Raw genomic sequence first — 23852 nt, 5'->3', positions numbered from 1 at the left:
ATTGTTGTTTGGGTGAAGACATTCGAGAAAATGGTTGCCTTGAAATTCGGGAGTCTCCCGGAAAAATCGGGAGGGTTGGCATGTATGACGCTGTCAAGTGCCATTCATATAAAACTTGCGGGCCGCACTAACATAAAATTTTCATATTAAGATGCGGGCCGCAAAATAACGTCTCGCGGGCTGCAATTGGCCCGCGGGACGCGTGTCTGAGACCCCTGATCTAAACAGTACTATAACAATTAGTTCAGTTGGCATCCTAATGACTGCAGACATTGTATAGTAAATGATGTTTTATTATGTTTCTCATAAAGCCTGCAGTGAATAATAATCAGGGATGATGTTGGGGGGAAAAACAAACAAACGTTGTGATGGGTTTTTTAAATTAATGCGCTGTTTATGCTTAGAATGAGCAAAATATTAAATGTTATTATAAATGTGCCCGTTATACATTACATATATACTTACAGCTTGTATATACAGTAAAATCTTAAAGTAGGTGTTTGGATGTTTTTTTTAAGGGTGTTATAGGCAGAATAGAGCGGCACCCATAGGCTCCATTGAAAGCTGACTTTTGATCGCATTAATTTACTATTCAGAATTCATTTAAAAAAAATTAAAAAGTGTTCTCTTACATAATGATTGTGAATGATAGGCACAATTCCAAGAAAAGTGCTGTTTGCCTTTAGCTTCATTCAGTATTCTTTTTTTTTTTACAAAAAAATAATTTGGACTTCATAAGGTAGACATGAAACACAATGTGTCCATCAAGGGGATACAAGTTGTGTTATACAAAAATGTATGAAGTAAATCTGGAAAAAAATATTTTTTTTGGCCTGCTTGCAAATAAGACTTGGAAGGAAAACATATTTAACAACTGGACAGCCCAGTTATTATCAGTAGGGCTGCAGCTATGGATTATTTTAGTAATTAAGTAGTCTGATTATTTTGTTTGATTAGTCAAGTAATCAGATAAAACACACTTATAGTCTCAGTGCGTATTATAAGGAACAAAGTTAAAATTAAAACAATTCTGCTTACCTTGTTCATTCTTTGTTTCAATTAATGCAAATCATCAACAATGAAATTGTACTTTTAACATGTGTGCATTAATAAAGAGGAAAAAAATATCAGCTGTTCGCTGCCACACAGATCACATCACCCACACACCACCACTTTCATGTGCACTCTAATGCAGCGGCTGTGCGGAAACTACGTCCGTGTATTTAAAGCTCCAGGTTTTATCAATTTTTATTAGGCAAACTCAAGTGATTCATCAAAGCAACAAAATTTACATATTTTTTTTTTCCTAATTGGGTTAATCGATTTTAATTGATACATTTTTGCAGCCCTAATCAGCTACTGTTAAAAAAAGATTATTTAACAGATTAACAATTTTTTAAATGTGACATCAATCAAGAGAGCAGCAGGCGACAAGTATACATGCTAACTGCTAAGGTAGCTGGAGACAACAAGAAGAATAAGTGCTTAGTTTACTTTAATAGACGTGTACATTGCCCTTCAAACAGATACTGAACTCTTCAGCATTGCCCTGCCTTGCTAATTGTGCGTGACTTTGGGGTAATACAGCTAATGGTTAAAGATCCCTGTTTTCAGGTACCAGGAAATGGTACCGTATCAGTTCAAATACAAAATGTACCCATTCCTAGTTCTCATGCGGCACGAGCCATCTGTTTTGAGTGACTTTCCTAGCAACACAACATTCCAGATGATATAGCAAGATCAACGGGCTCACTGTGTTTTGTCGGCGCGATAAGGAGACTAAGCGGGCAGACGAGAGAAAGGAAGCAGACGCCATTGGCTGCAAGTCTGTCCCAACACACTAAGGCTAAACGTCTACAGAGTCTGTATCTTTCCTATACTAAATCTTGGACATATTCATGTGTATATTGACAGTAAAATGCGACCATAATACATTTTTGAATTTTGCCTAACGCTAACAATCCTTATGAGAGACCAGGAGACAACGTTTTTGTTTTTTTGTGTGCATTCTAATTAGTAATAATTGGCTTGTCATAGGTGTCTACCAATGCCGCTAACAAGAGCAATCCACTATGCCTCTAAATAACTTTTAAAAAAATGCATCTAAAAACCACCAAAAATACTTCATTTATGTTACGTAACCTGTATATTAACCAAGCTGTAGCGACATTGTTATTATAAGAGCAAACTTTGAGGAACTGTCTTGCTAGCGTAGTAACACATTGCCTTGCGACGACATTCTAAGGCATTAGTCGTTAGCCAGGTTCTGCATCAGCACCTGAATTGCTCGAGTTTGTAATGCTCAACACAATGTAATAGGACACAAATTGGTACTGACTGAAAAACATGAATTTATACATATTATAGAATCTGTAAAGTAATAGCCCACATTTAATGTTTTGTTTGTACACAGCTAGCTCGACAACATATGTACTGTAGTCGTACGGCGATGTGCTGCATGTATTATGATCAATATTATAGTGACTTACTCGATGAACAGTTGTCTGTTTGGTTCAGCTGGCCGGGGACGTTTCCAATTAATTTTAGGTATGCACGCAATAATTTGTCGGCAAAGCTTGGCTCCAAGTTCCACAATTACAGTGTCTAGTCACATCGACCTCACTCTCCCAGCTTCCTTCTGCTAAAACATTTCATGTGCTCGCTTCTATAACCAGCAGTTCATGCTCCAAATATTTTGGTTTAAAATGACAAGGTTGTGAATCCTCATTTGTCAAAAAATAGTCGTCTCTGTTGTCTGTTAACAAGTCTGCCATGTTCAGAACACACACACACACACACACGTTTTTTCCCCAGAAGTAGGAATCTGAATCAGAAGTATTTTATTAACAAACATTTGTTGTCAGAAGTCAGAAGTGTGCTGGTATGGACACAGAAATAAATGCGCAAAGGAAATTAATTCCTGTATTGCTTAAAGAGGAACTGCACTTTTGTTTTGAAATTTTGCCTTTCGTTCACAAACCTAATGAGAGAGAAGAAGACACATTTTTTTGCCTTTTAACTTGTAATAATCATCGTTCACAAACCTAATGAGAAAGAAGAAGACACATTTTTTTGCCTTTTAACTTGTAATAATCATCTTGTTGTAGTTGACTAGCAATGCAGCTAACGGGAGCAATCTAAAATCTAAAAATGCATCTAAAACTCACCAAGAATAATTAATTTACATTCCGTAACCTGTATAATAAACACGCTGTAGCAACATTGTTATTAGGGCTGTGAATCTTTGGGTGTCCCACGATTCGATTCAATATCGATTCCTGGGGTCACGATTCGATTCAAAATCGATTTTTCTTCAATTCAACACGATTCTCGATTCAAAAACGATTTTCCCCCGACTCAAAACGATTCTCTATTCATTCAATACATAGGATTTCAGCAGGATCTACCCCAGTCTGCTGACATGCAAGCAGAGTAGTAGATTTTTGTAAAAAGCTTTTATAATTGTAAATGACAATGTTTTATCAACTGATTGCAATAATGTAAATTTGTTTTAACTATTAAATGAACCAAAAATATCACTTATTTTATCTTTCTGAAAATATTGGACACAGTGTGTTGTCAAGCTTATGAGATGCGATGCAAGTGTAAGCCACTGTGACACTATTGTTCTTTTTTTTTAATTTTTATAAATGTCTAATGATAATGTCAGTGAGGGATTTTTAATCACTGCTATGTTGAAATTGTAACTAATATTGATACTGTTATTGATAATATTAATTTTTGTTTCACTACTTTTGGTTTGTTCTGTGTCGTGTTTGTGTCTCCTCTCAATTGCTCTGTTTATTGCAGTTCTGAGTGTTGCTGGGTCCGGGTTAGGTTTTGGAATTGGATTGCATTGTTATGGTATTGCTGTGTATTGTTTTGTTGGATTGATTAACTAAAAAAAATAAAAATAATAATAACTTTTTAAATAAAAAAACAAAAACAAAACAAAACAATCGATTTAAAAAAAATGAGAATCGATTCTGAAAAAAAAATAAAAATAATAACTTTTTAAATAAAAAAACAAAAACAAAACAAAACAATCGATTTAAAAAAAATGAGAATCGATTCTGAATCGCACAACGTGAGAATCGCGATTCGAATTCGAATCGAATTATTTCCACACCCCTAATTGTTATTGTAAGAGCGAACACTGAAAAACTGTTTTGCTTCCGTAGTAATACACTGCCATGCTACTGCATTAGCCATAAACTAGCTGCGGCAAGAGGTAAGCTAGCTACTATGTCAACAACTGAATGACTTATGAGTTTGTAATGCACAAAACAATGCGATAGGACACCAATCTGTACTGACTGAAACACACGAACAATCATATTACAGTATTTGTAAAGTGTTATTTCATGATTTGTTTGTACACAGCTAGCTCAACAACGTATGTACTGTAGTTGTACGGTGATGTGCTTGTATCATGATCAGTATTATAGTGACTACCTCCATGGACAGTTGTTCATTTGGTCAAGCTGGCTAGGGACAATTCCAGTTGATTTGGGTAAGCAATTCATTTACAGTATATCGGCATAGGTTGGCTCAAAGTTCCACATTTGCGGCGTGACTCACTCTCTCTGCTGTGCTTCCATTTGCTCCAACGTTTCACCCTCTGTTCATGTTCGCTTCTATAAGCAGCAATTCATCCTCTGTATATTCAGCTTCAAAAATATAAGGTTGTAAATCCTCATTTGCCCAAAAAATAGCCGTCTTTGTTGTCTGGTACCAAGTCTGCCATGATTGGAACACACTCGCATTTGTTTCCAGAAGTATGGACACACATTTGTTGCCAGAAGTCGGAGGTGCCTTGGTATGGAAACGGAAATAAATGCGCTGAGGAAAGAAGTTCCAGTATTGCTACAAATGTCCAAAATATGGTAAATATTGTAAATATTACATATTGTTATGAACGTGTCTGTTCATAACAATACACTATAGATTTACTTGCAGCGTGTATATAAAACGGATGGTTTTGAAGTTGTTTCAGAGGGCACTTTTTAATAATAAGAACATTGCAGACCAGGACTTGGTTAGTTGTATGACCAATTGTCATATGGACATAAATGAGATTCCCTGTATGTTAACAAACAGTGGATTGGTGTCAGCATGTCAAATTATAATTAAATGTGGGGTGTGGGGTAGTGTATTGTATATAGTTATTGTGTCAGTAAGTGTGTATAAGTGCATGCTCACGTACAGATGGGCTGCGCAGTAGTGGGGCTGGGTGTCAAAAAATCCTCTGTGAAGTTGACATTGCACATGTCACTGCCACAGCAGCAAAAGTGGTATGTCCCGTTTTGGATCTGTGGAGGCAGGTTGGTCACCACGCAGCGGTCATCGCGACAATCTTGGTGGTCTCCAAGGTGGGTCCAGCAACCTGATCAGAGTTGGAAACAAAAACAATAGAGGGATTGCGAAATTACAAAGACAGAATTTTGGTGCAAATTACAATGTTTTTTATTTAAATGACAGTGCATCCGGAAAGTATTCACAGTGCTTCACTTTTTCCACATTTTATTATGTAGAGCAGGGGTGTCAAACTCATTTTAGGGGGCACATGGAGGATATTCTATTCCCACGTGGGCTGGACTGGTAGAATCATGGCACAATACCTTATTAATACAACTACGACAAATACATATTGTTTTCTTTGTTTTACTTTGGCCCAAAATACAACAAGCACATTCTGAAAATTTACATATCACAAATAATCATCTTAAAAAAAACCTTCAAGCTAGTTGAAAATTCAGAGAAAAAACTTGGTGCAGTTTCAAAAACATCATGAAGAACGCATTCATTTACACTTCATTTCAGTGTATGTACAAAGCCATTAAACTGTAAGTCACAATAGGGCTGGACAATTAATCAAATTTTGATTGCGATTTCGATTAAGGCTTCTCACGATCATAAAAATATAATATAATAAAAAAAAAAAAACCTTTAATGGGCTGCGCAACGTGCATGCAAATTCCGTAGTTTGTGATGGTGAAACGGATGAGTGAGCGTATGAGTGAAAAAAAGACAACGTCTACTCGAAGTTTGGGCTCTCATCATGATTACTACTTTTTATTTGACACAGCGCTAATAAATAATCACTAAACCCAACAATAAAAAGTAAGGCATATGATTTCCGCGAATTATGTGACAAAGTCACATAATTGGCCAATAAAACGGAATCCGCTGATAAACACAAAATGATATCCGGGAAATTGACATAATTGTGACTTTATTGCGTTTTTTTTTTTTACAGCCTAAAGTCCTTTCTTTGCTCGTTAAGCTGAGAACAGCAGCACAGCACACTTCCTCCCATTTACAATATTAGCCTGGTGCGCCACATCCGGTCTAAAGCTTTCAAAAAGTAACTTTCACATACATAATGTGCGGTACTTAAAGCACTTATTGATACATTTACACAATTATGCTTTGACCTAAAATATTGGTAAAAATTGTCCAAAGATGTATTACACCAATAAATGTGAAGATTTGTGCATTCACTGTAATTAGGAAACATTTTCTAAAAAAAAATTTGACACAAAAAACACCATCTATGGTGGAAAAATAAACGTAAAAGGTAAAAAACGGAATTAAAAACAATAAAAAAAAGAAAAAAATAAGAATTGTATTGTTTTTTTGGTTTATTATTGTTATTTATATGTATTATTACTATTATTGTATTTGTTGTGGTTTATTCGCTACTAATTTATATACATTTTTTAAACTATTTTTAAAGTTGAGTTTTGGTGGTACAATAAATAAAAACAAGTTCAGAGTAATCAATAATCGTGTAATTAATCGTGATTAATATTTCTGCCAAAATCGTCCAGCTCTTAGTCACAGTTTATCTGGGATTGAAGAAACTACAAAATAAATAAAAACTCCTCTAGCTATCAAACACCTTATTTGTCATTTCCACATATTAATCATGTGCTAATTCAACAAACCAACTATTCAAGAGGGTTGAGTTACTCTCTGCCTTGTAGGCATCACTGTGTATTGATATAAAAATAAAAGCTTTGCAATGCATGAACAATTTCAACAAACCAAGCATATAAACTTAAGAGACTGACAGTATTGGAGTAAATCACACATTATTTAGTTTCTTTAAATTTTCACAAAAGACAATCATTTTCGCAGAACTATATCAAGGTGCAGTGTCTCATGCAACATTTTAAGTGGGGTTACTATTTGTTTAGTTTATTCCTATAACCTGACATTTTAGCTTTCACAAAGTGCATCAATATCAGATGTCACATCTTTAGTGGCAGACAATTTCAGGATGTTATTTAAGTGCTTATGCGTGAGCCTTGGGCGTAGCTTTGTTTTATTGATGCTTATTAAAGAGAAAACTTGCTTACAAAAATATGTGGTTTCCCATTCACTTCTGTGAATTAATAAGAGGATGATCCTTTTTCTAGGAACACTCTGCACTTTGCGTTTACTTTTCTCTATTTTGACAGAGACATTTGTAAAAATGAGGACGTCAAAGCACGATGTGTTCGAAGCAGAAGACGTAATACGGCATGTTTTACGTTTCATTTGGGTCGAAGGGGAGGAGCCGCAGCTCTGCTTTACTGTTTTTTTGGCCCCGGTATAAACCATTTGCTTGCCTAACATAATTTCTATTGCGACATCCAGTGGACACATTGAGGACAGCCGTTTCTTTCATCTAAAATGCAGCTAAATGTTGTACTTAGCAAACTCATATCGCGGGTTGGATTAAACCCGTTCTCAAACTGCAGGTTTGACCTCCCTGTGTTAGAGCCTTATTCCAAAATGGAACACATTTTTTGTTTTCAAAATTCTACACACAATATACCTCATAATGACAATGTAAAAACAATCATTTATTTTTCAGAGCTTTTTGAAATTCATTAAAACTAAAAACTAGGAAATCAGTCAATGTCAGTCACATTGGCAGATGTTAGATTCAACTCCCCCCCAAATGATTGAGGAATGATTTGGATACTGTGCCATTTTAGGCTTGAAAACAACCTGAAGTGAACCACTGCAACCATGTCGTATTAATCTGCCAAGGAGACAGCCATTGTGTACTTTATGTTAACTTGGTAGGTAGGCTAATATAACTGAGGTGTACTACCTTGTTTGACAAGTCGCACTTCACCAGGAAGACTTTTCTCCCAAAGGCCAAAGCAGTGGCTGCCCTTGGCACATCGGATGGAGGTGTTTTCGGGGGAGACCCGGCCCTCTCCCCCTGCCATTCGTTCCACCTTCCACTGTTGCAGCTGGTCCGTGAAGGCACACTCTCTCTCCTCGCCCTGTGCCGCTGAAAAACATACAGACGGCTTGTGAGTTAGGTCAGTCACATTCATGCTACAATCCTGCATTGCTCATTGCTCTGGGCGGTATAGCTCGGTTGGTAGAGTGGCCGTGCCAGCAACTTAAGGGTTCCAGGTTCGATCCCCGCTTCCGCCATCCTAGTCACTGCCGTTGTGTCCTTGGGCAAGACACTTTACCCACACTGGTTTAAATGTAACTTAAAAATTGGGTTTCACTATGTAAAGCGCTATGAGTCACTAGAGAAAAGCGCTATATAAATATAATTCACTTCACAATTCACTTCACTCTTTAACATTTGATTCTAAGTCACAAGCATATTCATGTTTTATAACCTAATGCAATCTTCATTCTGATCAGCTCTTTAGCAAACAATGCACATAGTGATGTCTGCTTTATAAGAATTGTCAGAAATGAGATGCCAAATAAAAAGTATGTGCAAAGACTGTTGCTGCCTGCAAGCCAAAAATCAATAAAAAAAGAAGAAAAGCCAGTTCACTTGTAAACTCAAGCCAAACACTTCAAGAAAGCACACAGACAGAGTGGACTTTACAGTATCATTCAATTATGACAATGTAAGGAGATGCTCAACACACAGACTAAAGTCCCTCTTGTTTACAGTGCAGTGTTTCCATAGGTTTGCGGGTTAAAGGAGGCAGAAACAACCGCACACACATGGTAGTGGTTACTCCTCTACAGTTACATTTGGGCGCGCATGTGTGTATGAATTGGGCTATATACGACCGATACATCTTCCATCCATCCATTTGCTAACGCTTGCATCTTCATTTCCCTAAAATGCCCAAGAGATCAATAAAGTTCCGTCTAAGCTGACATTTGTTCATCCTGCGACATGGGAGTCAACTTTACTATTACCGAAGTGATTTGGACAGTACGAAATAAACAGTTTAACAGGAGCAGATGGGAGCTCTGACCAATCAATAGGAACAAGGGGACAGAACAGGAGCCACAATTTTGTAAATTTTCTTTCAATCAGCCCACATAAGTCTATATAAACCCATCCATCCATCCATTTTCTACCGCTTATTCCCTTCGGGGTCGCTGGAGCTTATCTCAGCTACAATCGGGCGGAAGGCGGTGTACACCCTGGACAAGTCGCCACCTCATCGCAGGGCCAACACAGATAGACAAACAACATTCACACTCACATTCACACACTAGGGCCAATTTTAGTGTTGCCAATCAACCTATCCCCATGTGCATGTCTTTGGAGATGGGAGGAAGCCGGAGAACCCGGAGGGAACCCACGCAGTCACGGGGAGGACATGCAAACTCCACACAGAAAGATCCCGAGGCCGGGATTGAACTCACGACTACTCAGGACCTTCGTATTGTGAGGCAGACGCACTAACCCCTCATCCACCGTGCTGCCCTATACAAACCCATATAAGCCAAAATAACAACACGGCCCACAGGCCGCTGCTTCCTACCAGAATTTGAAGAACAGTATCGGAGGGAGTAAATACCAACAGAGAAATAGATGTGGTAAAAAAACTAGGTATGCACCAATATGAAAATACTCGTCCAAAAACGGAAAGAAATTATCATGCCAAATATTATTACCATTGCATTTATGGCTATGACTGTGTATCAACCTCACTAAAATCAAAGAATTGCAATGGCATAAATTAATATTTATCTTTCCAAGAATAAAACAATCTTTAAATTATGTGAGTACGTATTTACCACTGGTATTACAACAATATAGAATAAAAATAATGTACAAGCAAAATACTGAATAGCACCACAGACGGACGCGCTCGGGGTTGCTTTCCTTTTCTGTGCGGTGTTAAATAATCAGAATGTCGATCAGAATGTTTGCATTCCAGGTGATTATACCAGCCATGGAGAACGTCTTCGCAGAAGATTGTTTTGTAGATTGCTGTCTGCGGGTCTTTTTCACATTCTGTATATTGAACTGTTCGTCCACACTGGAGACATGTTGCCTCCACTGTAGACAAGCGCATGCTTCCTGCTTACAGTACATCATCACAACATCTGGTTTCGGCAGTTTGGTATCGTTTTACAAATGCGTCAAACCCACAGAACAATCAGGGAAATCCTAAATATAAAATTGTAATAAGACTCGATTGTGAAGGAGCAGACAAACACAGAAATCAAAGAAGAAATGGGGAGAATACACAGAAATCAAAGAAGAAATGGGGAGAATATAAACTTAATTTCAAATGTGAAAGGCTATGAGGAAGAAATATGGGAGCGGTACAGGAGCAAGATTAATTCTGAATGAAAGCGGGATGGGAGTTTTACCAAGAATAGGATAGGACAAGATTTTTTCCTGTTGGAGTGGGACAGGACAGGATTGAACTAAATGTATATTTCACTAACATTCATCATATAATTTCACGAAAGTACATTTTTAGTCTCTTTTCAAACAGCTTCAGTTTAAGCTGCATTAGTGAACTATGTAGTGTAAAATATTGCAATATCACAATATACTAGGGGTGTAACGGTACACAAAAATTTCGGTTCGGTACGTACCTCGGTTTAGAGGTCACGGTTCGGTTCATTTTCGGTACGGTAAGAAAACAACAAAATATAAATTTTTGGGTTATTTATTTACCAAATTTGCTAAATCTTCCACCAAAAATATTTTTCTTAGTGGAATATTTGATGTGAAGTAATCGGAACCTTGGATAGGTCAATAATTCATAATACATTGATTTTGATTCAATATTATGTTTTGAGCAATGACAGTTTGAAAAAAAAAAAAAAAACAGCTTTGTTTTATTAGTCAACATTGCAACTTTTTCTAAATGACATTTTACCTTTAAGCTTTTTTATTTCACTTTTGTTATATTTTTGTTTATTTTAATAGTATTTTTAGAAATTGCCGTGGGCCTTTAAAACATTAGCTGTGGGCCGCAAATGGCCTCCGGGGCACACTTTTGACACCCCTGCTATAGATAATAACAAATTATATCTGATAAATCTATGGATAAAAAGCAGAGCCTGGCGACGTATGCGTCATAACTCTCTCGCTCTCTCTGTCTCTGCCCCTCCATCACGAATGCTGCTGCGCGCACAATTTGTTTTGTTTTTAACCCCTTCTTAACCCTGAACGTACATTGAAAATACACGCAATCCTAACTCAAACTCGTTGGTGGCATGCTAGCAGCTAATGGGCTACGATAGACTGACCATACGTCCTCTTTTCACCGGACATGTCCTCTTTTGCGGATCTGTCAGGGCGAAGTATCTTAAATGCCTCAAATGTCCGTCATTTTGAGTAAACAATGCACACTGAGGCCCAACACAGTGTGTTGTGCCTCGGTGTGCATTGTTTACACAACGTGCGTTACGCTACTTAATATGTCCGTGTGGAAACTCAATCGGTACACCTCCAAACCGAACCGGAACCCCCGAACCGGAACCCTCGTACCGAAACGGTTCAATACCAATACGCGTACCGTTACACCCCTACAATATACTGTGTTGCATCGTGGCTCAAGTATCGGGATTAAGGCTGAAATGATAAGTCTACATTGTCGACAAATGTCAACAATAAAATTTGTTGTCAACAATAGTCGTGACGTCATCACTCATGTTTTTCTGTGCGGAAGCGGTAGACTCGCAAAAAGAACGCTAGTGCTAACATGTAAAGTTTGCGAATATTTCCTTTGTTCTTGTTAAAAACATGAATATTTTGCTCATTTTGCAAAAGCGGACCTTGTATTTATGGCAGTACATCTGTTATACACAAGCATTTAAAGTAGAGGCATGATGTCGTATGTCTGGAGGGAGGATGCGGTCTCAACATCGGTAAGAGTGTTAACTTCTACCTTGCTAGCTTGCGAACAAGAGTGAGGCGAAGTTGTGTGAAAAATAACTATCATTTTAGCTGAAGTCAGCTAGCTAAACTTTCTCGACATTAATTCAAGTATGTTTTAAAGCAGTATCAATTTGCAACGCCGAAAAAAATGCACTTTAACAAACGCAAACCGCACGCGCACAAACAAGCCGACAGAGACGGAAAGGCACCAATGCAGAGGTATCATAAGATTAACATACAATCTATTAAATAGCCAACATTTTAAGAAACAACCACATATAGAATTCTACACATTGAGTCTATTTGCAAAGTGGTAAAAAAAAGGCACTTTCAGAAATGCGCGTGCACTTGTGAACACACGCACACAAACACAGAGAGAGACAGACAGGCACCAATGCGGAGGTATCATAAGATTAAACATACAATCTATTAAATAGCCAACATTTTAAGAATTAATCAAATATAGAAATCTACACATTGAGTCTATATGCAATGCTGTAAAAAAGAGGCACTTTAACAAACGCAAACTGCACGTGAACACACACACATACACGCACACACACACACACACAGACAGGCTCCAATGCAGAGGTATTATAAGATTAAACATACAATCTATTAATTAGCCAACATTCGAATAATTACTCAACATTTTTTTTAAATACATAAACAAGGTTAATTGTTTTTTAGTACTTTGCCTTTACTTTCTTTTTCTTTTAAACGGACAACATTTTTTAGTCAATAAAATGTATAACAGCTGAATGAAGCAGCAGGTCCAGTATAAATAAATATTGATGAATGAATTGGCCATCTTTGTTGTTAGTAAGCACATGCCTAAAATAACTCAAGCTGCATTTAGAAGTTGATAGAAACATTTTAGCCATTAAATGTGTGTATGCTTCATTATCTAATTAGTCGACTAATTGTTAAGATAATCGTTGACTAATTGACTATCAAAATAATTGTTAGTTGCAGCTGTAATTACCCAAGCAAACTATATACTATAATAAACTATACTCCTGAAATCCCGCAAAACCCGTGTTGGCTTTGTTTCTTCTTAACTTAATTTTGAGAAGTGTCTTTCTTAGGGGTTTGATGATACACTCATCTCTCCAAATATAGATATTGGTTTGACATCTGAGATTACATTTAAACATTAATTTTAAAAGCGGTCATATTATGATTTATTTTTTCTTACATTTAAAACAGTCACTAACTTGTGTAGTTATATACCTGAGTGATTTTCCATTGCAGCTTTTGTATCCATGAATAGTACAAATACTCATGATTTTGGCAGCCCAGACAACAGCAGTTTACACAAAAATGTTTCCTTCCTTTAATACTTTGTTTGGAATTACTGGAAAGGTCCTGTAAGAGGGAGCAGTGGTAAACACAAGTTGCATTGGAGGAAACATACACGAACAATAGAAGGAAGTGCAGAGCTGCTGACCACACCCAGAGACGGACTGACTTTGTTGGGCACAAACGGTTTTACAGAAATTCCAAACTGCCGCATCTTTCTACCATATTCAGTTTTGTTTGGACTGTCTATCTTTGAAAGCAACACCAGCAATTACCTGGTCTACATTCACACTTTGTAGAGCATCTTTCAGATCTCAGTCCATTAAAGCATGTTGGAGCAAACTGTATAACAATATTAAACAGACACGATCATTGTAAAAGAGAGGACGTTATACTATGCATTACAAAAACGAAGACAACAACTATGGCTAAAAGAGGACATGACGGCCTCAGGAAATCCTTGTTTAACATGCAGGTCAATTATTACAACATGTAATGGAGCACAAACCATGGCAGTTTAATCAGGCTTTACTTAATCTAATTTGTGTCATTTGACAAGTGGGACTGTTCCGGGGTCTTGTCTCATATTTCCTCAACACTTGTGATGTATAAATATATATACGTAAAATATTTTTTGGATAAATGTCCCATAAAAATGTTTCACCTGGACCAGGCATCCCCAAGCTTCTGGCATATCTATTAAATAGACAACATTTTAGGAATTAATCAAACATAGAATTCTACACATTAATCAATAATCAATATACCACTGTGCAGCTTTTTAAACATCACCAAATTATTTTCTTTTCGAGGAAGTTAGATTTTGTGTTGTTTGTTTTCATTGCTGCTAATTTAATGTTTTTTTAATACCTCAACCAGGTTAATAGTTTTTTTTAGCACTTTGATTTTCCTTTCTCTTAAATGGACAATCATGTTAATAATAATTTAAATTTTTGTAACAGCTGAATGAGCAGCACAAACCGTATTAATACATATTTATGAACTAATTAGTCATCTTTGGTTTTTCGTAAGCACATGCCTAAAATATCTTAAGCTGTATTTAGAAGTCTATAGAAAATTAGAGCCATTAAATGTGTACGTTTATTAGCTGATTAGTCGACTAATCCTTAAGATAATCGTTGACTATTCGACTATCAAAATAATCGTTAGTGGCAGCCCTAATATGTGCTGTGTGCATATCATATCGAAAAACTGGAAATGACACAATACTGCATAGGTCAGTAGCCATTATTAATTAAATACAATGCATTTAATTATTATTATTTAAATGTAATACATTTAAAATGCATAATAACAATTTACAATATATTATATAATAGTAATATACAATGTAAAAATTATGGTCTGTAAAATTGATTGACTTATCGAATCGTAGCCCTTGAATCGTAATCGAATAGCGAGATTCCCCATCTCTACAAAAAAATGAAATACAGCTAAAAAGCAACTTACTGTGGTGGAATCATTTAATGTTTAATTAAAAAAAGAGCAAAAGTTGTCGCCCTACACGTCACTAAGGATGTGGTGCCCGCCTTTGTTCATCTACCTACTAAACTATAGAGCAGAGGTGTCCAAAGTGTGGCTCGGGGACACATTTTAAAATACTTTCAGTAAAAAAAACGACAAAAACATAAAAAGTGGAATGAAAGAGTTAACAGCAGTAATGAAATTAAAAATAGTTTAAATGTTGACACTAATAACAAAAAACTGATATTAAGGTTGTTGTTTTCTTTTAAAAAATCAATATATTGGATCAATTTTGAAAGTAAAAAATATAAAAATAGCCACCACATTCTTTTTTCTGTCTGTGGCCCTCAATGGAAAAAGTTTGGACATGCCTGCTAATGAGTCTATATACTTAACTATTTATTTGCATACAATGCTACAATTTTGTTAAAAGATGATCTGGAAGGTTACGAAGGTCTTGAGGAAGAAGTCATCTCTGCCAACCCTTCATCCTAAACTTCCTCTTTCAGTACACAACTTTACTATCTGTTGATGGACTTGAATATTTAAGACAGGAGATTTAATTTTGCCTTAATGTTTGAGCTTAACGTTGGAGTACATTTTTGCAAGTATTTGATTCCCTAAAGCATGGGTGTCAAACTCTGGCCCGCGGGCCAAAATTGGCCCGCCGTGTAATTTCACTTGGCCCTTGAGGCGATATCAAATTAACACTAGAGCTGGCCCGCCGATTATATACAGTGCCGGTGCCACGGTAACACTGCATTCACCGCTAATTCTCATACTTGCCAACCCTACCGGGAGACTCCCAAATTTCAGTGGCCCTCCCGAAAATCGCCACGTCCGCTTTTCATCCAGTCCAACAAGTGCTGGCCCCGTCACATAATATGTGCGGCTTCTGCACGCACACACAAGTGAATGCAATGCATACTTGATCAACAGCAATACAGGTTACACTGAGGGTGGCCGTATAAACAACTTTAACACTGTTAGAAATATACGCCACACTGTGAATCCACACCAAACAAGAATGACAAACACATTTCGGGCCTTATATATGAACAAAGTTTTGAAATATGCCATTCATTGAAGGTGCGCCTTATAATCCGGTGCTCCTTATAGTGCGGAAAATACGGTAAACGTGACGTTAAATGCTAATTTATCAATTTCACTCTTAATTTAAATGTAGATATTTTGCATCGGTTTACACATGTAAAACTATAATTTTTCGCTGTAAATGTGTTAATATTTTTGGTCTCTGGAATGGGTTAATTAGATTTGCATTATTTTTGTGGGGAAAATTGATTCTGTGTTTGTACGATTAAGTCTTTGTCTGACCTTTTAGACAAATTACGAATTAAAAAGGTAGCTCTGTAGGACATACAGAGAATGTTTTCAAACTAGTGCAGCCAATTATTGTTTTCCAACGTCTTTGTACATTGTATTAAATAAAACAACTTAAAAGCACATACTTAATATGACATTCAAAACTGCAACTGTATTTATCCAATTGCAGGATACTGGGTCACGTAAACACATTTGTGCTTATGGCAATGTCTCAGTACGTTGAATGTTTTTGGCTTAAATGATCAGATGAGCATCTATCCATTGTGTGGTTTTTAGTAGACATTTGCTGTGAAGCACCCTTGAAACTTGGTGATAGATTCAGTCGTGTTACACATAATAAATGAATAAATGCAGGTTCTACTGTTACTGCACTGGTGCAACCATTTTGCAGGGTTTATGTGTGAAAGAGGCTATTGGTATGCTTCATTGTGGTTGGTTCTTAGACTAAATTCTTTCAGTCTCTTAAGGGCATTTTTGGTTGGGTGCCAATCCCAAAGTTTTCTCTTTGATTGGCCGTGGTGGACTCTGTTCCTCTTTTGGCTGTGGAGAGTTTTGAACTCTGCTTCCACTGCTCTGCTGGGTTAGAGCATCCAGGCTAGCCCAGTGAAGCGTGACACACGGAAAAAAAACACAAGAGGCTTGGGAGTAGTTGCAAGCATGCTCATTGGACGATGGCGGGCACTTCTTCGTGTTTACCCATGGCCCAGATATTTGCTAATACTCACGGCCTGCTCGACCATTTATCCCTGAACCCACCCCCAAAACCCTCCTCCTCCGGCCCTCAGCGCCCCCTCCAACCAACCTCATAACTAAAAAAAACCAACAGATTAAATCTGGCTTAGTTGGAGAAATGCAAAATGTGTTGTTTTCTGGACCTTACAGTATATTCAAGACAAGCAGACAATACAAAACCCTTTCGTGGAGAATGAAACATCCAAGGTAATAATCATAGGGCCATTAAAAATGTTAGTTTTCCAATGGTAAAGCACAAAACATGCTTGAAAGTTTAGATGGTTGATTAAAAAATGCTTCTAAAGAATTATGAAACAAGAGTGAAAAGCATTCCCATAATACTCAACACTCTTTCACTTGAAGACCTTTGAACCTAGTGTGTTTCAACCTTTTGAAATCCAATATTTTAAATAAACCCTATATTTTTTGGGATTAGAATCTTAATTGCGATATGGTAATTCAAGTTTTACTAATTTGTAACCAAACCTTTTCCAAGCAAAAATATCCAGACACACTCAAATCAATTAAATAACCCCAGAGTGTCTTTTTTGACATTTTACCACAAAGGGCCCTATATAAAAAAAACTGACGGATACGAGGGAGTCGGGACTACTACGATACATTCTGTGCATTATACATGCTGAAACCAATCCAATTATTGCTTATTTCTTTCTTTCTTGCATTGAACAAAGAAAGCACAGTCTACAGTACCAAGTCAAATTCCTTGTGTGTTTAAACATACTTGGCCAATAAATCTGATTCTCATGTACTGTAGTGGTACTTTGGTTTTCATTAGTGTTCTGAGTCATAATGGGTAAATGAATATTTTAAATCACTTTCACCTTTATTGAAGACTCTTGTTAACAAAGTCTACAATGAGCTGCGAGGTAGAAGTGGAGAGCGAAGAGGACGCCAACTTCATAATTTGCGCCAAGTTCTCTATTGAATTCAATAGCGTTTCTCATTTTCTATGATGGTATATGAAAATTCAATGGGCGAGTTATGTCATTGCCACACACAGACCACTTGGGGAAACACTGCCTTAAAGCAATTTGCAATAATGGGATGTTACAATACAAATACACTTTCACTCGGAATTTCTTTCTTTTGGGATATTCCGATCATCCATGAGTGAGATTGGCCGATACCAATCACATGTATTAACTGTACATTTAATTCCTTAATGGCGAGTGCAATTGACAGTTTAACAATATCAACACATTATTTATAATTAGTTCCTTATCCTTTTGTATTACGTACAATTATTTGGGTAAAAACTAACTCAATACTACACAATAACCAAACAAAAGCAAAAACTACTGTATGCTACTCATTTAAACCGTTTGGGTTTTGCTCTCCTGTGTCCAGGGCATTATTTCCTGAGTCTGTAAACAATAACAAAAAAAAGTAAAAAAGTCATGATCTGATCAGTCTAGTATCAATCATATAGTGAAATACTAATATCAACACGGACAATTTATGGATTAATCCGAATCGAATCCCAACTCCTCTTACGTGTTGTGTACTGACTACAACAATGCTGACACACCAAAAGTTATATTATTCTCTATTTAGACACTAATTAATGTACTCGTTAATTTTCTGTTAATAGTCAACTAAATTATATTGCAACTTGGTTCTATCTAGACTTCTTAAACTTTACTAAGCACTTATTTATTGGTGTTGTTTAAAACTACATTAGCTGAGCTATTCGCAGGCCTTATACTGGCTTTCTCTTGGAGTGTAACATGTTTAGCCTCATCCTATACTGATACGTAAAATACGAGGAAATACAGTTTATTTGCCGTAATGTAGGTACTTGTTACTAGTTTAGGGGAGCTGCTCCACATTGTGTATGGAGACACATAATTAGCTGATAACCGCTTGCCAGCTAGGGATGATCACTTTTTGTAATCGCCATCAAAAGGCATTAATCGGCAACGGCTAATCACATACTTTCAAGAAAATCGTCCCATACCCATCGATTGGTACATCCCTACCTTTCTGATTAAAAAAATACATTTTTTTGGAAAAAAAAGTACATCTGTTTTTTGTGACAGATTTGAAACATTTCCAATGCAGATTGAAGTGAATCGAATTGTGGTTCATCGATTTAGAACCTGTTGAATCAAAATCGAATCGATTTGGGAAAATGCTCATGATACCGAGCCCTAACTAATATATACATATATATTTACACACATTGTATGTATATGTATGTATGTATGTATATATACCGTATTTTGGCGTGGCGAAGTTGGGAGAGTGGCCGTGCCAGCAATCTGAGGGTTACTGGTTCAATCCCCACCTTCTACCATCCTAGTCACGTCCGTTGTGTCTTTGAGCAAGACACTTCACCCTTGCTCCTGATGGGCCTGGTTAGCGCCGTGCATGGCAGCTCCCGCCATCAGTGTGTGAATGTGTGTGTGTGTGTGTGAGAATGGGTGAATGTGGAAATAGTGTCAAAGCGCTTTGAGTTCCTTAAAAAAAAAGGTAGAAAAGCGCTATACAAGTACAACCCATTTACCATTTACCATTTCGGACTATAAGTCACAGTTTTTTTCATAGTTTGGCCGGGGTTGCGACTTATACTCAGGAGCGATTTATATGTGAAATTATGAACACATTACCGTAAAATATCAAATAATATTATTTAGCTCATTCACGTAAGAGACTAGACGTAAAAGATTTCATCGGATTTAGCGATTAGGAGTGACAGATTGTTTGGTAAACATATAGCATGTTCTATATGTTATAGTTATTTGAATGACTCTTACCATGATATGTTACGTTAACATACCAGGCACGTTCTCAGTTGGTTATTTATGCGTCATATAACGTACACTTATTCAGCCTGTTGTTCACTATTCTTTATTTATTTTAAATTGCCTTTCAAATGTCTATTCTTGGTGTTGGGTTTTATCAAATAAATGTCCCCATAAAATGCGACTTATACCCCAGTGCGACTTATATATGTTTTTTCCCTTCTTTATTATGCATTTTCAGCCGGTGCGACTTATACTCCGAAAAATACGATATAGATATATATATATATATATATATATATATAAATATATATATATATATGTGTGTGTATATACATATACATACATACATACATACACACACATTATATAAATACATATATATATACAGTATATATATATATATATATATATATATATATATATGTATATATATATATATTTATATACACATACATACATACATATATACATATACACGCTTATATACATTATATATATATACCGTATTTTCCGCACTATAAGGCGCACCGGATTATTAGCCGCACCTTCTATGAATTACATATTTCATAATTTTGTCCACCAATAAGCCGCCCCGGACTAAAAGCCGCGCCTATGCTGCGCTAAAGTGAATGTCAAAAAAACGCTGCGCTAAAGTGAATGTCAAAAAAACAGTCAGATAGTTCAGTCAAACTTTAATAATATATTGAAAACCAGCGTTCTAACAACTCTGTCCCAAAATGTACGCAAATGTGCAATCACAAACATAGTAAAATTCAAAATGGTGTAGAACAATAGCAACATAATGTTGCTTTAACGTTAATGTCACAACACACAAAATAAACATAGCGCTCACCTTCTGAAGTTATTCTTCATTCGTAAATCCTTCGAATTCTTCGTCTTCGGTGTCCGAATTGAAAAGTTGGGCGAATACGGGATCCAAAATGGCCGGTTCCGTCTCGTAGAAGTCATCGGGAGTCAGTGTCGCTGTTGTTCTGTGAATCCTGCCTTCCGGAAAGCTCGGACCACAGTTGTGACCGAAATATCTGCCCAAGCATTTACGATCCACTGGCAAATGTTGGCGTATGTCGTCCGAGGCTGTCTGCCCGTCTTAGTGAAGGTGTGTTCGCCTTCGGAGCTGTGTGAAAAAAGCCACCCGGCCTCTTCGCGTAAACTTCCCTTAACCACTCGCTCATCTTTTCTTCATCCATCCATCCCTTCGAGTTAGCTTTTATGATGACGCCGGCTGGAAAGGTCTCTTTTGGCAAGGTCTTCCTTTTGAATATCACCATGAGTGGAAGTTAGCATGGCAAGCTAGAACCACAGTGAAGGATGACTTCATTCCCTGTGGTGCGAATATTCACCGTACGTGCTCCCGTTCCACAGTGCGGTTCACAGGAATATCAGTTGCTGTGAAATACGGTAGTAATCCGTGTGCGGATGGAGAGATTGCGTCTTTTTATGAACCGGATCGCTTATTAGGAGCCATTTTGTGGTCTTTACAGATGTAAACAGGAAATGAAACGTACGGTGATATCCGCGCGTTTTTTCTTCTTCTTCCGGGGGCGGGTGAAGCGCTTCCTTTTCTATGGGGGCGGGTGAAGCGCTTCCTGTTCTATGGGGGCGGGTGCTTTCCTTGGCGGTTGCTTGCGTAGAAGAAGAAGCGCTTCCTGTTCTACCGGGAAAAAAGATGGCGGCTGTTTACCGAAGTTGCGAGACCGAAACTTTATGAAAATGAATCGTAATAAAGCGCACCGGGTTATTAGGCGCACTGTCAGCTTTTGAGAAAAATTGTGGTTTTTAGGTGCGCCTTATAGTGCGGAAAATACGGTATATATATACATATACACATACATATACACACATACATATATATACAAATACACACATATAAACATATATATATATATATATATATATATATATATATATACACACACATATATACATATATATATATACACACACATACATACATATATATATATATACACATACATACATACAGATATATATACATACATAGATATATACATACATATACAGGTAAAAGCCAGTAAATTAGAATATTTTGAAAAACGTGATTTATTTCAGTAATTGCATTCAAAAGGTGTAACTTGTACATTATATTAATTCATTGCACACAGACTGATGCATTCAAATGTTTATTTCATTTAATTTTGATGATTTGAAGTGGCAACAAATGAAAATCCAAAATTCCGTGTGTCACAAAATTAGAATATTACTTAAGGCTAATACAAAAAAGGGATTTTTAGAAATGTTGGCCAACTGAAAAGTATGAAAATGAAAAATATGAGCATGTACAATACTCAATACTTGGTTGGAGCTCCTTTTGCCTCAATTACTGCGTTAATGCGGCGTGGCATGGAGTCGATGAGTTTCTGGCACTGCTCAGGTGTTATGAGAGCCCAGGTTGCTCTGATAGTGGCCTTCAACTCTTCTGCGTTTTTGGGTCTGGCATTCTGCATCTTCCTTTTCACAATACCCCACAGATTTTCTATGGGGCTAAGGTCAGGGGAGTTGGCGGGCCAATTTAGAACAGAAATACCATGGTCTGTAAACCAGGCACGGGTAGATTTTGCGCTGTGTGCAGGCGCCAAGTCCTGTTGGAACTTGAAATCTCCATCTCCATAGAGCAGGTCAGCAGCAGGAAGCATGAAGTGCTCTAAAACTTGCTGGTAGACGGCTGCGTTGACCCTGGATCTCAGGAAACAGAGTGGACCGACACCAGCAGATGACATGGCACCCCAAACCATCACCCAACCATGCAAATTTTTGCATTTCCTTTGGAAATCGAGGTCCCAGAGTCTGGAGGAAGACAGGAGAGGCACAGGATCCACGTTGCCTGAAGTCTAGTGTAAAGTTTCCACCATCAGTGATGGTTTGGGGTGCCATGTCATCTGCTGGTGTCGGTCCACTCTGTTTCCTGAGATCCAGGGTCAACGCAGCCGTCTACCAGCAAGTTTTAGAGCACTTCATGCTTCCTGCTGCTGACCTGCTCTATGGAGATGGAGATTTCAAGTTCCAACAGGACTTGGCGCCTGCACACAGCGCAAAATCTACCCGTGCCTGGTTTACGGACCATGGTATTTCTGTTCTAAATTGGCCCGCCAACTCCCCTGACCTTAGCCCCATAGAAAATCTGTGGGTTATTGTGAAAAGGAAGATGCAGAATGCCAGACCCAAAAACGCAGAAGAGTTGAAGGCCACTATCAGAGCAACCTGGGCTCTCATAACACCTGAGCAGTGCCAGAAACTCATCGACTCCATGCCACGCCGCATTAACGCAGTAATTGAGGCAAAAGGAGCTCCAACCAAGTATTGCACATGCTCATATTTTTCATTTTCATACTTTTCAGTTGGCCAACATTTCAAAAAATCCCTTTTTTGTATTAGCCTTAAGTAATATTCTAATTTTGTGACACACGGAATTTTGGATTTTCATTTGTTGCCACTTCAAATCATCAAAATTAAATGAAATAAACATTTGAATGCATCAGTCTGTGTGCAATGAATAAATATAATGTACAAGTTACACCTTTTGAATGCAATTACTGAAATAAATCAAGTTTTTCAAAATATTCTAATTTACTGGCTTTTACCTGTATATATACCGTATTTTTCGGACTATAAGTCGCTCCGGAGCATACGTCGCACCGGCTGAAAATGCACAATAAAGAAGAAAAAAAACATATATACGTCGCACTGGAGTATAAGTCGCATTTTTGGGGGAAATTTATTTGATAAAATCCAACACCAAGAATAGACATTTGAAAGGCAATTTAAAATAAATAAAGAATAGTGAACAACAGGCTGAATAAGTGTACGTTATATGATGCACAAATAACCCAACTGAGAACGTGCCTGGTATGTTAACCAACACATCATGACAAGAGTCATTCAAATAACTATAACATATAGAACATGCTATACGTTTACCAAACAATCTGTCACTCCCGATCGCTAAATCCCATGAAATCTTCCTCCTCGGTGTCGCTCCTGGTATGCGCCCCGCTAGCGTCCATTCTTTCTGCTGCTCGATTACCGTTTTCTGGTGCATATTTCACTACGTCCAGCTTGTAATCTGC

General features: G+C 37.3%; 1 protein-coding gene across 1 annotated transcript in view; it reads right to left on the bottom strand.

Moving 5' to 3' along the window:
- The window catches only part of LOC133617721 (bone morphogenetic protein receptor type-2-like), a 98246-nt gene that overhangs the window by 44972 nt on the left and 29422 nt on the right, over window positions 1-23852 (bottom strand). Inside the window, exons 2-3 of the mRNA XM_061977888.1 lie at window positions 8108-8293; window positions 5207-5386 (exon numbers count right to left, since the gene is read on the bottom strand). Of these exons, the coding sequence (XP_061833872.1) occupies window positions 5207-5386; window positions 8108-8293 (366 nt within the window). The remainder of the gene's footprint in view (window positions 1-5206; window positions 5387-8107; window positions 8294-23852) is intronic.

The sequence above is a fragment of the Nerophis lumbriciformis genome, linkage group LG01, assembly GCF_033978685.3.
Source record: "Nerophis lumbriciformis linkage group LG01, RoL_Nlum_v2.1, whole genome shotgun sequence".
Classification (NCBI taxonomy): domain Eukaryota; kingdom Metazoa; phylum Chordata; class Actinopteri; order Syngnathiformes; family Syngnathidae; genus Nerophis; species Nerophis lumbriciformis.
The sequence above is the reverse complement of the archived record's forward strand: the minus strand, read 5'-3'. Positions and strand labels throughout refer to the sequence as shown.